Genomic DNA, 17,121 nt, shown 5'->3' with positions numbered 1-17,121 from the left:
CTGGTCTGGGGATGAAGCTGAGCTGGCCAAATACCACTGGGAGAGTATGGTTGCTGCCACACCCTTTGAAAAGGTGTGCCATCTGCTTCCCCATATAGGGCCAGCTCTGCTGGTTGGTGTAGAAGGCGGGCAATACCCCCATTTTCAGCTCCCCATGTCTACAGCTGGTGCTAGGTTTGTTCTCAGGGAATGTAATCAGCACCTGTATGTGGGCACAAAAAGGGGGGGCACCTCTACTGCCCTCTCTAGCCCTTGTGCAGCGCTGCAACGTTTTAGTCTTCTCTATCCTGGACTGGATTACACACAAGCTGAAAATAAAAGCACTCAAAACAAAGTGTATTATTATTATTATTAAAATGGGCATTTATTATGATGGGAGGATACCAGGCTATTTATTTCTGACCAGTGTGCTGTTAGGTTTTAACACACATCCACCAGCTAATCAAACCTAAGCCACTTCATGAATATAGAGGAGGAAACTCATAGAAGACAGAACAATTATCAATAACATGAATAATAATGGAGTGAACTAAGGTTCTATTTACAATCTTTATTTCTGTTTTGTTTATAGAAAAATGATGCTGGAATGCTGATGGCTTAAGACAACTTTTTGGCATGAAGACAGCTACAAAGCACAAAAAACAAAATATGAACTCAGAAAGAAACAAGAAAAAAAACAGCGTTTTCATGGCATCGACAAGAAGCTCTTTATTTTTCCTCAAGTTTTCTTTTCTAAAAAAAATGGAACTAAAACATTTGCAGAAACAAGACAAACTTTCTCTTCAGGTGACAATATTCAAGCATGTTCTTTTACTAAATTTAAATTGAAAGAAAAAAAGAAATTTTGAACAGGATGCAGTATTTGGAGAACTGTGAACCTTCAAAGACAACAAAACAAACTCTTTAAAACTGTGAACCAAGAAATGGAAGGAACAACTTTTAAACCCCCTGATTACACCCTGTGTGTTCTTAAGGAGACAACATCATCTTTTCCTAAAGCAACAATATTTAGGGAATGGTTTGCAACGTACCTTTTATCATAATCTTTTAAGGAAAACCTGCATATTTAATAATTAGCAGTGGAGTAAATCTGACTTTACCATTTCTGTTCAAATGGCTTCTTGCACCTTCCTTTTCTAGACAGCACAGTTATATTTGCAGCCAGAGGCCAAGGGCAGGGAAGCTTGCTTTCTTTATTACTATTCATTTTGTTTTTTATTTGCCACACCCAATAAAAACTTAGTAGGGAAAAGAATAAACAGCGCTATCATCTCCTGACCTAACAGCAAATAATTTCCACAATATAGAGGAAATCCCATGTTATTTTTGGGCTATCCATGTAGCCATTAATCAAAGCGTCAAAAAATATACTTTGCATTGCTCTTCTAAAATAACTCAAAAGATGCCTCCTTGAATTACACTTTGAACGGGCTATAACCAAAAGAAAGAGAACCAAGACTAACTAAACCCCAGAAAGCGATATTGTCCCTTTAACCCACAGTATTCCCCACTTCCCATTAGTACTTAGCATTTTTCACTATGTTGTGACTGATATTATTTCATTTAACACTAGCTAATCTGTATCTGAGGTATATGGAAACCCTCGAGATGATAAGATTGGAAAGGCTCCAGAGTTGGCAGTTTTCTAGCGTGCACATACTCTGTGTGTTTTGATCCTTACAAAAACTCCCTGTTATTTGGACTGCCTGCCAATTCGTTCTTGGATCAGTCTCTCGCTTAGCTCCCACAAGGCTGCAGCCGTCACTTCATTCTGGGCCTCTTGTGATGGCAAACAGCGACAGCAGTTGTTGAAGTACATTCCTCCCAGGCCCTCCAGCTCTGGAGCGGTGGCACAGTAGACAGTTGTGGCAGCTCCTTGTTGCTAGAATTAAAAAAAAAATACATATTATAGTTCTAATTTTGACTGTGGTCCTATGAAGCCATGTGTCTTATTAAAATACCAGTAAAAAGCATTGCAACTCACAGGTAACTCACAGCATGACAGTGTTAAGGGTATTGGATGGAAGTGTTAAAGACACTACATTACTATCTGGAACTCAATTTGAATACACCTTGGTGACCTTGTTTCTTTTTTTTGCACCTCTTAAAGCAAACTCAAAATACAAGGTCTATTCCATCTTTACTCAGACAAAACTTTCTGCAACTTCAGTGAGAATCTTGCCTGAGTAAGAACTTCAGGATCTGGCCAGCTGGGATTATGTGAAACAAACACAAAGATTTAAAAGCAACACACGTCATGTAAAACCTTCCCGATTTTCCTTTAGAACAAAAAAAACCTACTTACCAAACTACTTAATACCCCCCACTTCCTAGTTTTGATAAGCAATGCAGACTGACGTATTTTATATCTTTAAAATCTCTTGTACAATATTAACCCGGACATTCCAATTAAGGCCTATCATGTAAAGTGCTAATGGGATCTGTGCCCAAACTGTCCATATATCTTTGGTCAACAATTTTACTGTGGCAGCTGTCACCACTGCTGTGTGAGAATGTTTATCTACTGCGCACAGAGAGTGTAGTTCTTAATTTGCAGAGATTCAGTGCTTTCCAGTGGTTTTGCCATCCTTCTAAGACCTACTTCTAGCATCTTATAAATCACTAAGAAATATAACAAATAGATTAGAGCTGTGGAGGCAGCTTTTTTTTATTATTATTCAAAAATCTAAGCTCCAATGAGGAAAATTGATCGCTTTGAATTTTTCTGATGGAAAGCTGAGGGATTAACAGTTGAGGCCATAACTTTTTAGTGAGTGTGTATGTGCATGTGGTGGGATATTGCATCATCAGGATTGGCAAAGCTCTGTCAGAAAAGCTGTAAAGAGGGCAAGAAACCACTTTGCTTTGCCAGCTATAATTAGAAATAATAGGATGGAGCTCATTGCGAAACCGTGTGCGCAGCTCTAATTTAAAAACAATACAGTTTATCCAGCATCTTGTGATTATTTATGTACATCATAGTCCTTTATGTGGCAACTAATTAAGAATCAGAATAGAGAGGCTATTGAGTATGATAGAAAAGGTAACTAAAGAGAAAACAGATGTTACTGAAATGAGATTTGATAGGGGGCAAGAATGGGCTTCCCTCTCTTTTCTTCCCAATTATTTTCTTCTCTCGGTTCCAATGGTTATAACTGTGGAATCTCACAATGCTACTAACAAATCAGCCAGTGGTGGAGTGGCAACCAAACCACATATTTAATGTTCTCATCTTTCAATGGCAGCTTTGAGTCTAAAAGGCTTGAATTCTCCTCAAGTTGGGTTTCTCCTTTGTTCTCAAATTATGTAGCATGGCAAAGAAAGGCATATTAAATTGTTTTTAGGGTCCATATTCTTCACTCAAAATGGAAATAAGCTGAGAATGAGGACTTAGAAAGGGTCTGTTGGAACAACACCAATATTGGCTGGTACAATGAGGAAAAATAAGATCGTTATTTCTGGACCAAAAGAACCTTTTCAGGTTAAATTGCTAAATATTAAAATGTTTTTATTAAACCAAATCATTTATTTCAGGAAACAATGCCTTTATAAATGTGTTTGGTAGAATCCAGTAGCAATAATACCTACCACAATGTAATATGGTTCTACAGCAATTACAATAAAAGTAATATAATTTATAGATAATTATAGGCTCTCTGTAGAGTTGCACAGCCTAGGTATGATCATTCTATCCAATTGCATACAGTTGTTCAAAACACCCATAGAAAGTTATCGTTTTTGTATTCAATCCCATAGGATTTTTTCATAAGAGTCAAATAAAACTTATGTGCTCAATGCCAAAGACTAATCACTATACTGTGGCTGAAAAGCTGCTTTCTGGCTAGCTCAGGCTAGATTCAGTCAGAAATGAGCTCATTCATAAAATGGAAGTTTACTATAGTTTATGGTTTTTTAACTCACTTTTTAACAAAATCTTCAGTAGTTAATAGGGGCCAAATATCCCATAATGTAACTGGTAGATACCAATTCAGGGTCCGATCCTGTAAACCTGACACAAGCTAAGCTCCAAGTGAACACAACATGAGTGCTGTTGCACGGGCATCTTTATTTAAAGTGAAGATAAAGGACGTGCAGCTGGAAGACTGCAATATTTTACCATTTCAAGCTTCCATTGTTTCCTACTATGAACAATGTGCCATTTGCTTTTGGGTCAAGTGCTACTTCACCAACTTCTAAATGTTGTGCTCATTACGTGGGCTGTTCTGGAGAAATGAGCACAGCAGCTTTATCGTCCAGAGAACAATACTTTTTTTTTGTCCTTAAGAAGGGAAGTTAAATCATATTTATCCCACAGAAGCAAACAACGTGGTGGGTGAAACTAATAATATTTAGCATTGACATCTTCAGAGCAACGCACTAACACAAAGTAATTAAAGCTCAGAACATCCCTACAGGCACACCAATATTACTGTCCACATTTCAACAGGTGGGGAAACAGAGACACACCCCAGGTCTACATTGCAATTAAACACCTATGGCTGGCTCATGTTAGCTGGCTTGGGCTATGGGGCTGTTCAATTGTGGTGTAGATGTTCGGGCTTGGGCTGGAGCCTGGGCTCTGGGCTCCATGGGGAGGCAGGAGCCCAAACATCTATACCGCAATTAAACAGCCCCATAGCCGAGTCAGATGACATGGGCGTTTAATTGCAGTGTGGACATATGCACAGAGGCCTAGCCCAAAGCTACAGAAGGAGCCAGTGTCAAAAAAGTGATTTGAACTAATGAGTTCCTGGCTCTTTGTCTTGTGCTCAGGCCACTAGACCATGCTGCCCTACTGAGTGAGAAGGCCTTGAGGGGACAAAGTATCCCTTTAAATCCAACGGGAACCCAAAGTGCTTTAGGAAGGGTTTATAATGCAGAGCCCTCAAAATGCCAACACAGCCACACATATTTAAACGGATTGAGAGGACACTTTTTCCTCAGCAAACATTGTTTATCCTTCATCAACACAGTCATTTGAGTGACACCTTTATATGGTAAGCCATTATATGACAGTTTAATAACAAGTTTTAATTTTTTGCTCATCAGCTTTCCGGTTCACATATCATCAGCATAAGACAAAACAGGATGTCAGGGAATCTAATTAGTAAACAATTCCATACTGCTGATACAAGATGAAACATTCTTAAACTGCTAAAAAGAGCACTTTAATCACCGTTGAATGACTTTCAATGCCAAAGCGGTTTGTGCCATGTCAGTACATAATTTGAAACAGATTAAAGTACCATATAAAAGAATTAATGTTAACAACTCCATTAAAAAAGTCTTAAACAATGAGCTTGTCAGTTGTCACAAACGTCCATGATCTATTGTGATTTAAAAAGAAAACTTATAAACAATGATAGAAGGTCTGGGCAACCTAAACACTTTTTTTTTTTAATCAGAAGACTGTCAGTTGTATGTGGTGCTAATCACCAAAGCTGGGGGTCAACCATCTTTAACCTGTAACAAAGGCAGTGAGTTAGAATGATGAATACACAGGAGAAAGAATTTCTGAGAAGCCCAGTTGAATCTTTAATCATGCCTGAATGCCATTTCCGATCCAGTCAAACATTTGAAGGCTGCCAGGCTAGTCCCATGCCATCAATCTTTATAGTGTATATAAAATTACCCAGGAATCTTGTTTTGGCTTAAGTTAAAGAGTGTCTTGGTAATAAGGGTTCATCATTCTCTTTCACAAATCATTTGTCAGATTTGCAGTACAATCTTAAACTACAGCAGGGTGGGATTTATAAAGCAGTTTCTGTTTATTTATACTTGAGCCTCAAAGATCTAAATTATCCATCCTTCCAAAATCCTTTGTTGGGATAAAAATGTTAAGTAGCTACAAGTTCGTAGGCATTTATTTGCTAACTGCTAGCTATCAATTTGTAGCTGATGGCACTGAATACAAATGAAAATAGAGTATCTTAATGGTAAAATAAAAGGAGTTCTTGATAGACAGAATATGGTAAAAAACCTCATTAATATATGTAATGCACCCATTAGTATTCTAACTTACTATTTATGTTCCTGATAAGAAAACATAGTATACAGTTAATGTTTAGTTTTCAGATTTGTCTATTTTCATGTTTATTTCCTAAAATTAGAGTCCTGTTCTGAAGCAGGTTTAAAAATGAAGCATATAAATAAAAGAAACAAAAGTCATAACATACCCATATATTCATCAACCACAAATGAATAGGCACCATTCTAAACAGTATTAAGGGCATACCAATAGCACTGAACATTGCAAAGCAAGGGAGATGGAATCAACTTATTTGAAAAATATTTGATTTTTTTTTTTTGTAATGAACAATTAAGAGTAAGGGTTTGTATGCAAATATCCTAAGGGCAAGTGTGACATAGTGCATTTTGAAAGGTGGTCACTAGAAACATGTGAATTCAAAATTATAAGAGAGGCAAATACTTGTGACAAGATCCAAATTCAAAGCAAGCAGCTCTGGTAAAATGAAAAGGCAAGTGCTTCCTTAAAACTATTCAAGCTTTCCTTGTTATTCATCTCAGGTCTATTAGGCAAAGCAAACACTTTTGAGATGCAAAAAACAGCAGATTAATACAGCTGCATTGTGAACATGCCACCTAGACTGGAATAATTTATTATACAGCAGTGGAGAGATGAGGTAATAAGCACATATTCCACATCATGGAATAAATGGTACTTTTCATGCCCTCTCCATGCCTCTGAATAATACACTTACAATGGAGCTTAAAGTCACTCTGGTAAAGGGTGGAAACATGTTTTGTAGTTTATCTGTTGGTATCTCTGCACTGGGTAATTACTGATTCCATAGGAAAGGTCTATTGTATAAGTCCTAGTTGGAAAACAACGTGGAGGGAGATCACCTCCCGAATGATCAACTTCACATTTTCTAAAGCGGACTCTAAAACTGCTGTTACAATTTTATACACATATAGCCATCTCTTCAGCTCGGGTAAATCAGTAGCTGAGAATGTGGCCAATCATTTCTTTACAACCCTGGTTCTGCACATGCAAACTAGGTCCAACTACATGATGTATTCCTGGAAACATACATGCCAACCCAGACTGTCTGCCTGCACAAAAGCATGCTGCAGATGGTTGGGAATGTAATGTTTGCGATTGCAACTTCAAAGAAGAGGCTTTGTGGCTCAAGTCACAAAATGTGAATCTAGGTTTGAATTTCTAGTAACCCCAAAGTGAAGGATGTCCAGAACTTGGATTTTAGCTCACGTTCCTCTCAATATACACCCATTCCCTTCTCTAGTTACCACATTAAAAATGTTCAAAATAGTAAGTACAAATTGGTATTCATTTTGTATGATTCACAAGTCCATGTGGGCATAGCCTAAAACAACCAATGGACACAGCAGCAGACGTCTCTATAAACATTAGCAATTATAAATCATTACTCCTCATCAGCAATTCATTCGGCCTACAGGATTTCCCAATGTCCTGAAGCACCTTTAAAGGCCAATCTTGAGAGTTTCTGAGTGGCATCAGCTGCTGTGGAAGCCAGTGGGAAATGAGGGAACTTAGCCTAGGACCTTATTTGCTAAGGCCTCCTTATTAGATGACAAGATTAATTAGCCTCCTGGGGTAAAAATCAAAACCAATCAAAATAAACTTTTAAGAATACTATTACAAGTAATACATTTCTCTTTCAAATGCATGTTGTTGCTGCCAAAGGGTAGCGGGTATGGTGTTCAGATGGTTTTCTCTTGTACAATGCAGTGTACAGTTTTTAATCTCGTACATGGCATTATATCAGAAATGCTTACCTCTGTCTACAGTACTCCAACCCATAGCACTCCCCAAATGACACTGTTGGCCTGAGAATATATGTATTAATGTAAAATAAGAAAATAGGACTCCCGGGTTGTTTCTTCAATAGAAAAATGTGAAGTAGAGACTTGGGTGAATATGGTAAATTGAAACCATATCTGTAATCAAAAAATGCCACTTCTGAACTGCCAGGTCTGATTGAATGACAAATAAGAATCACTTCACTCAAGGTGCTACCTATACCCAACAGACAGCAAGAAAACCTGACCTGAACTGGCTCTGTAATAACAACCTTTTCAAAGGTCTTATTGAACCACATCAAAACCAGAAATTGCTGCAATCTCTTTTTCCTCAGAAAACCTCTGTATCAACCAGTGTAGTCTCTTAAAAGACAATACAATACTTAAACTAAAATCTATAAGATTTGCTTATTTATTCTGATCCATTCCTTTTCAATTAATTCTCCAAAATATTTTACAACAAAGACTCAAAATAGAAAGGCTTCTGTACTTGCAAAATATTTCCTAGTTGGTTTCAAGTGGTAACTTTACACCCAGTCGCTAAGACCTCTGCACACTTTACATATATTATAGCAGATAAATACTTTATATTCCCTGAGTAGGAAAACTGCAGCAGTTCACAAAAGAGGATTTGTTTTCTACTGCTGAGGCATTAAGGCCGAGTGATTATTTCAATGGTATTCAGTATATTCAGTTATATTTAAACTACACTCTAGGTTTTAACTTTGCAAAAGAAAATGTTTCCATTGCAATAAATGTATTTTGATAATGGCACTTTGGTGTTTGTGTTATGCAAGTCAATATGATATTAATAATATCAATGAATTGTTTTTAAAAACTACATACTCCCAACATCGTGGGTCAAAGAAAGATTGCCTACCCTTATTCCATAGCAAAATACAGCACTGGACTGAAAGTCAGGAAACCCAGGCTGTATTCCTGACCTTGACACTAACTCATTGTGTGAACTTGGGCAAGTCACGTAATCTGCGTGCACCTCAGTTTCCCCAGCTGTAAAATGGGGGGAGTAATATTACTTACCCACCTCACAGGGCTGTTGTGAGGATTAATTCGTGTCTGTAAAGTGCTTTGAAATCTTTGGATGAAAAGCACTAAGTGTAAAGTATTATATTATAAACTATTATTAAAGTGCTTAGAAGATGTAGAACCAGGTTGGCAAAATATCTGATAAAAGACATGTTTAACATACACATTTTTCTTTATTGTAGAAACCCCACCATTCCGCAGTATGAAATCCTAAATCCTTTGCAACATTGGGCCCTATTCTGATCTCACTCACACCCGAAGGGTCTTTTGCCCAACTCAAATGGAAAAGGGAGCTTACCAATGCTCTCCCTCATACAAATTTGTGTGTCTCCTGAGAAACTTGTCAGCTGAAGTACAGGTGAGCATCCCAAAAGTAGATGATAGAAAAGGAAACAGCACAAAGGAGGATGTTGGATGGGTTCACTGCTCCATCACCTTTGCATATATTACAAGGGGCCAAATTGCACAGAGGATACTTATAGCAAGTTACCTATTTTCCAAAATGTATCTCTTCCTCTTTCTAAATATCTTACTAAAGTGAGTGATCTGTTTCTGAAAACTATTTCCTTGACCTTTAACTACTTTTTGAAGAGAGACAATGGGAGATTGTACAACCAGCATTTAAACAGCAGCAGTACTTTAGGGCTTGCTGATTTGGCATTTTAACAGGGCTCAGCCTTTCACAGTGATCAACCCTGCTTAATTTTTGTCTCCAAAATACTAGGTACTGTTTTCACTTGATTTTTTGTAAATTATTATTCCATCCCACTGATGACTATGGACATGATGATTGTTCCTCCCTGTCTGTTATTGCTGTATCATAGAGCTTAGCAGCAGTGTACTACTTCATATTGTTCCCTATTCTTGGGATTTGAGAGTTACTGTCGGAGAACTAGCATTGTTTGTTTCATTCCATTTTGGGGCAGGGACAAGCTTAGGTTGACCTTGGTACATTCATATCCAAAAAGTTTACTCCTTGTTCCATTTCCCAAAAGTTGCCATTGGCACTCAGGGCAAAGTGCCAAGGAGCTGTCACTCTTGGGCATCAAAGGCAGCAATATCAGGGGTAGATTGTGTTGGTAAAACTCCCTTCCCCTGTTTTCTGAGCTTTTGGAATCTGTACCATCACCCCATGTAAGGAGTACATCGCACAAAACATTCAATTGGTCAAAAAGGGAATCCCAAGAACATATTGGAAATCACACTGAAATATACAGCCAGATATTAATGGGCAAACATGTATTTGACACACAGGTCAGAGTTCTTGTCAGTAACACGTGTAACTTACCACAAAGAAAAATCAGATACACTGGTAACTAAAACATTCAGAATAGGGTCCATTGATGCTCAGATATATGTGACTGCTCAAAGCTAATTGGAAATGAAGAAGAATTTGTTGACACGTGGTTTCAATTAATAATTTATGTTGACTTGAACTGTTTTAAGTTTTTGCTGTACCTAACGTTAATTATATATATATACACTTTATATAAATGTACGTATACATACAATCCTGTATATGCTGTATATATTTATATAGCCTTTTAATACTATTACTAGTGAGAATTAAGACCTTTTTCATGCACAATATTGCAAAGAATGTCATCAAGGTACAGAAGAAACCAACAATTGGCTTCCTCTCTTATTTTGTACAGAATCATTTTAGCCTGAATATGATTTCAGCTGTGAGAGAAAAAAAAACAAACAGCAATATGCTTTTTGAGCAAGTGACCTTTCAGGACAAGTATGTAAAAAGCTGTTTGTTTAGGTTTTAACGATAAGGACTGATTTTTGTCTGTTGATATACATATATACAGCTCGGCACTAAAATGCATTGAAAAAAACCACAGGGTGTTATGATGGGGACATATCATGATTAGAAATTAACTACTAACTGTCTTCCAGAAACTAATTAAGGGAATGTATTTTGCAATAATACAGATCTAGTAAACAGGCCTCTACTGTCTAGGCTTAGCGCTATATGCCAGGCACTCCTGTATTATGTACATGTGATTTTCATAGCTAGCCTGCTGTAAAGTGAGCCCTGTTAGTGCATCTTTCAGGCTCAAAGACACTGGCCTTGTTAATATTTCATTTAGTACATACTGTAGAGTCTTATTTATATTACTTCTATAATTAATGGTGATAGCTTAGGCACTGCCTTTACAAGGAGAGATCCCTGTATGTTGGTCAATGGATAATGAGAAACAATAGATATTTCATTCACCAGCAGCTTGTTGCTAGTTAGTAGGAAATTATTGTGTGTACTGTCGCTTTAATTGCCAGGGTAAATAATGCTGCCGCTGTGTTAGTGAACATTTTAAAGCACTTGATGCAAATAGAATAGAAACAAAACAAAACAAAAAATTACCTTTATTATGCTATACCTTAGCATAGAGAGTTTAAAAGGTATGTCTTAAAACATTTGCGTTCTATCATGCAAATATATCTTAATATGCATGTGCTGACTATTCAACTACTGTATTTTAGGAAATACAATTATGCTGCCTTTCTCTTCTCCTATGTAGACTGTAAATAACTGTAGATCTTTCTCTTGTTTTCCTGTGTAAATATATGTAAATACTAACAAGCTATGCATGCTGATATTCTAGGCAATTTCAGGTACTTTTATAATCTGAAGGCATGTACTTGAACTGGTTTGTTAAAAAAAAATCAACCTTCTCAAATCCTTTAAAGCTGACTAGAAATTAAAGATTTCTTACTAGACTGGTTCCTTCAATCTCAGTTGTTTTTTGTTTTCCTTTTCCCTTCTTTGTCAACATCATCATCTATTGAGACCTGCTGTTGAGGATGCTTAGTTTAGAGCTGTTTTCTTTGAAGCATGTGCATTGCCCTTCTCTCTCACCCTCCCTTCTTTCTCTCCCTGAATGCAATTCACCCCTGTGCAGAGGACCTGCACCGCTTAAGTGCTACTCAAGCCCTGTTTCCAGGGTTTAAGTGAGACTTATAGACATTACCCAGGCCTTCTGTAGAGAGATGAATTTCACCCTCCTTGCTCTGATCTATCTTTTGCTTAATTGGTTTTTATATTTCATTTTCTCAAATACCTGCTTCATCAAGTAATTATCCAATGTCTACAGTGCTCAGGATTTAGTTTATAGATAGTCGTTACATCAGCCCATTCAAATGGGTTTGCTTAAGAGCCTGCAGCCTTGGCAGTCTCATTGCTCTGTGGTTGTGGTAGGAAGGTACCCTGCAGACTTGCAGCTCACTCTGCTACACTTTCCTGTTTGAACATACCCTTTGTGTTTCCTCTTTAGTGTGTTTGTAACTTTGATAGACTGTGAAAATAATTTGATAAATGGCTTGATAAATTCCCCATCTCTTTCCTTCATTGCTGTAATACTGTTTGGGGAAGCCTTTCAATTGGAGGAGTGTGAACAAAAATGAAATTACCTAAGCTTGTAAATCAAGTCGTCTCCCGCATACAGATATTGTTGCAAGGTTTCAATTTAGTTCTCTTTTTTTTATTCTTTTTAATAAATGAAGAGTCTTTTGAAGAACATTGCTGGGAAATAAAGCACACCAAATGTTCATTCCTTAATGCGGTGGGGAAAAAACCCTGCTATGTTAGTCTCTATGGAAACCAAATGCAATGAAAACTTTTTAATGGAAAGAAAACAGCTTTCATGTTTGAAGATGCTTTTTCCAGGGTAGGTATATCAGGATAAACACTTTAATTGACAGTATCTTCGTGACTTTTTCATTTCCTCCAACTTAACTTGAAGTCTCAGGAAAACCTTCCTAGTCCTTGAAGACTTTTTTTAAGATGAGTGTTTAAAAAGCTGAGTTGACATGGGCATTATGTTCAAGTGCAAGCTGTACTATTCTCTAATAGAGAGCGTAGAAGTGGTTCATAGGATTATTATCTTTCTACAGACAAAACCCATTACCTTCACACTAGGAGGGAAAAGCTAGTTTTTAACCTATATAAAATTGAATCAATTATCAATAACTTTGCATGGTTTCTTGGCTCTGCTGGGCAACGGTACAACACAGCCTTTGTTATGCTCACAGCAATGCTAGATACATATGGTGATTTGACAAATGGACTCCTTACAGGTTTTATTTAAATAACAAATAAAATCTGCAAAAGAAGTCTCAAGGACCTTACACGCTGAATGTTGGAAGAGAAAAAAGAAACTAAGGTTTCAGGCTGATCTCATTAGTGCTGTTACTTTAAGATTATTTCCAGTAAAATTCAGTTATAAATACAAAAAAGGATAGTCAAATTCAGTAGAAGACAGCAACGTATGTTAGGAGGAATCATAAGATCAAGGGATCCCGCTGTCTCGGGTTTCCTGGTCTGGGAAAATTCTGCCATACACCCTTCACAGTCTTGTGGTCTGAGAGATGCGAACTTACCGCCAAGTCAAGTTCTATCATCTCCAGGGAAATGACTTTATGTGGCTTTCCTGGCTTCCCAGAAATCTTAATGTTTCCAGAAGACAGGAGGGAAGAGCCAGCCGACTGGTCCCTTTCCCTGGTGGCATATGCTGCCACACGTGTAGCACATTCTACTTTGATTTATTCAAAATACACACCTTCATATCTTCTGACAGATAATCTCAACCTACTGTCCTTTGACACAGAAATCAATGATCTTAACAGCAGCCCTGGAAACTTTCTACTTCCTGTCTCTAGATTAGGGCTGTCAATTAATCACAGTTAATTCACGCAATTAGCTCAAAAAATTAATCGCGATAAAAAAAGTAATAGCGATTAATCACAGTTTTAATCACACTGTTAACCAATAGAATACCAACTGAAATTTATTAAATATTTTTTGATGTTTTTCTACATTTTCAAATATATTGATTAAATTACAACACAGAATACAAAGATTACAGTGCTCAATTTATATTTATTACAAATATTTTTGCTGTAAAAAACAATAGAAATAGTATTTTTCAATTCATCTCATACAAACACTGTAATGCAATCTCTTTATCACGGAAGTTGAACTTACAAATGGAGAATTATGTACAAAAAAACCTGCATTTCAAATATATTTGAAAATGTAGAAAACACCCAAAAATATTTAAATAAATGGTATTATCTTATTGTTTAACAGTGCAATTAATCACAAGATTAATCGCAATTAATAGTTTTAATCACGCGATTAATCGTGATTAATTTTTTTAATCTCTTGATAGCCCTGATATATATGTGTGTGTGTTTGTACATACACACGAACACACGCTCACAGACACCCAGAATTATGGATTTTGGGGAAAACTTTCTTTATTAGACTCTTATCAATTTGTCCAATTCAGGGGATCTGCTTCTACAAAGTACATACTGATAAATGGCACATTTGCAAATTATCTTCTGAGTGCTGATGAGAAATCAGCAACCTGCAAGTTACCATGACTTTCAATGAGTACTCCTCTGCAAGTCTAGTTTGCTGAAATCCCTGTCAGATGAATGCATTGGTATATTAGGGATCTTATAAATTAGCATTTGATGAAAAATAGCTGTAACGTCCATTATAGCTATCATCACAGCCAACAAGGCGACTGGGTTTTGGATTTTGAAGACACAGATGCTTTGACAAGAGAGATGTTGCTGCATTATGGTATATTTTCTCAGTAGCAACTTCTGCACAGATTGTGTATCCTTCATAAATCCTCAACTAGACACGAAACTTTACAATTTATTATTTAAACTTCCTTCTGCATCTTGGTTAGACTGACAAGGAGCTGCAGCTATAGCCGTCTCATTGCAGCTAACTCAGTCCTGAAACCCACTTTTCCCTCCCTGTTGCAGAAACTAAGGGCTGGTCCACACTGGGGCGGGGGATCGATATAGGAAACGCAACTTCAGCTATGAGAATAGCGTGGCTGAAGTCGACGTTTCCTAGATCGAACTAAAAGTACTTACTTCGGGTCCACGCGGCGCAGGCAGGCTCCCCCGTCGACAGCGCTTCCTCCTCTCGGCGAGCAGGAGTTCCGCAGTCGACGGGGGAGCGCTTCTGGGATCGATCTATCGCGTCCAGATGAGACGCGATAAATCGATCCCAGAAGATCGATCTCTACCCGCCGAATTAGGCGGGTAGTGTGGACCAGCCCTAAGATAGTGTGTGTGTAGAGAAAACTCTTGAACAGACAAGTATTGAATGGTTTTCTTTGGGAAGGGAGGACATACTGCTATGTTGTTCCTCATTGCTCAGACAAGTGGTACATCTTTGTGCCTGGCAGGACTGAGATCTGTAAACTGAATCCCTGGTAAGTTTGTTAATTATGAATACAAGGACGAGGCTAAAGAATGAAAAGGACTTAAGTTATATTTCATATCCAGATGACAGGTTTTAATGCCTCTCCATCAAATTAGTTTCAAAAACTGCTAAGAGTCACACTGCTAATTCAGTGTACCGGAGAAAAAATTACATTTCTAAGAAATACATCTTCATCTAGCATGTAGCCAGTGTGGGGAATTCACCACTCCAAGTGCTCATAAGGCCAAATACAGTAGCTGGACTTATAACTGGTTTATGACTAATATCAACAGCCAAGATGCGATCACCTTACTTATGTAGGTAGACCCATTGGCTTGAAAGAAGTGATCGTAAGTAGGTCCAACATTTATAGCTTCATATGATAAAGTGGTGGTAATTAAATCTCATGTTTCAGGAAATCAACTCTTCAGCCTGGGGGAAAGGAAGTAATTTTCCCTTGCCCATGAATAGCATTGCACAATTGGCCAGATGGATTATGGGTCCCCCCCCCCACACTCCACTATCCTTCTGAAAGACTTAGCATAGGTCACGGCTGCAGGCAGGATTACCATACGTGACAGACCATTGTAGCAATGTACCATGGTAAAACTATGTTGGTAAACGGTGTGTTTTTTCCTGATAATTACATGAAACAATTTTCCCTCTGGTAAATGCTCTGAACACTTACATTTAAGTTACAAAATCCTTCTGTATCTGGATGTTTGAATATCTATGCAAATCTAATTTTCTACAAACACTTATTTACTGTCTAGAGACATACAATAACAGTGCATCATACATTTAAACTATACACATTATTAGAAACATCTGTAGCACTCAGAAACCTATTTCTGCTTTTACCTGAGCCATTTTCCAGATCCCATAACTCTGTCAACAGTCTTTCTCCAGTTTTGTTTAGCTTATCCTCAACAGACTCGGCTTTTGTGAGTGGACAAGGCATTTGAGTGTGCACCACAGTTATAATGGCCTGACTGACAGCTCAACCAGATAAACACAAGAGAATAACAGACATCGGAACAATCTGGGTATTCATTTTGTCCATTCAACTGGATTGAAAGGATTTGCCAGCCAAGGGCACAACACTTCAGGCTAATTTGCTCAGCCAAAGCGCTGCAAGAGTGTAAGGCTACAAACGGATGACTGATGTTGGGGGGATCAGAGTCCTATTTGAGGGTACTTATTATTCAAGACTTTCTCAGAGGAAACTAAAGCATTAACTACGCAGAGCATCCATTTGAGTCCTGAAAGAGGAAAACATATAGAAATGGACTTTGTTACAAAACTTGAACCCTTTCTCTTGTTTCCCCTCTCCTGTGTTAATTCAAGCTCCTTCCTCTTTATGGTCCTCTACCTCCTCCCACCACCGCTCCACCATGCTTTCCTTGATCTTTCTCTTCTTTCTTACATAGTCTCTCACTTCCTACATTCTTGCTTACTTTCTCCTAGCTTTCTTCCTGCTTCCACACTCTGATTCATGCATTTTTCATGCTGTCCCCCTTATGCTTGGTACATCCTGGCTACCATGAAGACAATTTTATTTTCCAAGCTTTTGGAGGCCAATATCTTCATCAATCATGCCTCTATGATTTCTTGTATTTGGACAGTCATCCAGAGTATCATATCTGTCTACATTATGTGTTATCACAATTTCATACAGTTTAAGGCCAGACAGGACCATAAGATCCTCTAGTCTGAACTTCTATATAACTGGTACATCTACACTGCAATTAAATACCTGCAGCTGGCTTGGGTAGGGTGACCAGACACCCTACCAGACAGCAAGTGTGAAAAATCGGAACGGGGGTGGGGGGTAAGAGGTGTCTTTGTAAGACAAAGCCCCAAATATCGGGACTGTCCCTCTAAAACCGGGACATCTGGTCACCCTAGGCTTGGGTCCACTGGCTCGGGCAATGGGGCTGTAAAATTGCAGTGTAAACATTTGGGCTGAGGCTGGAGCCCAAGTTCTGGGACCCTACAAAGTGGGTCTACACAGCAATTTTAAGCCCCGC

The 17,121-nt window shown here is 38.0% G+C and overlaps 2 protein-coding genes across 3 annotated transcripts in view; one reads left to right on the top strand and one right to left on the bottom strand.

The window, feature by feature from the left end:
• LOC113409637 (transcription factor Maf) overlaps window positions 1-942 on the top strand; it is a 238,511-nt gene extending 237,569 nt beyond the window's left edge. For both annotated transcript variants that reach the window (XM_026663780.1, XM_029914249.1), the window contains one exon: window positions 572-942. The gene's annotated coding sequence lies outside the window, so the exon portion shown is untranslated. The remainder of the gene's footprint in view (window positions 1-571) is intronic.
• A 10-nt stretch (window positions 943-952) lies between these two features.
• The window catches only part of LOC113409636 (WW domain-containing oxidoreductase), a 676,894-nt gene continuing 660,725 nt past the window's right edge, over window positions 953-17,121 (bottom strand). Inside the window, exon 9 of the mRNA XM_026663779.1 lies at window positions 953-1,882. Coding sequence (XP_026519564.1) covers window positions 1,694-1,882 — 189 coding nt within the window. The 3' untranslated portion in view covers window positions 953-1,693. The remainder of the gene's footprint in view (window positions 1,883-17,121) is intronic.

This window comes from Terrapene carolina, unplaced genomic scaffold, assembly GCF_002925995.2.
Source record: "Terrapene carolina triunguis isolate 2854851 unplaced genomic scaffold, T_m_triunguis-2.0 Scaffold33911, whole genome shotgun sequence".
NCBI classification, from domain to species: Eukaryota; Metazoa; Chordata; order Testudines; family Emydidae; genus Terrapene; species Terrapene triunguis.
The sequence above is the reverse complement of the archived record's forward strand: the minus strand, read 5'-3'. Positions and strand labels throughout refer to the sequence as shown.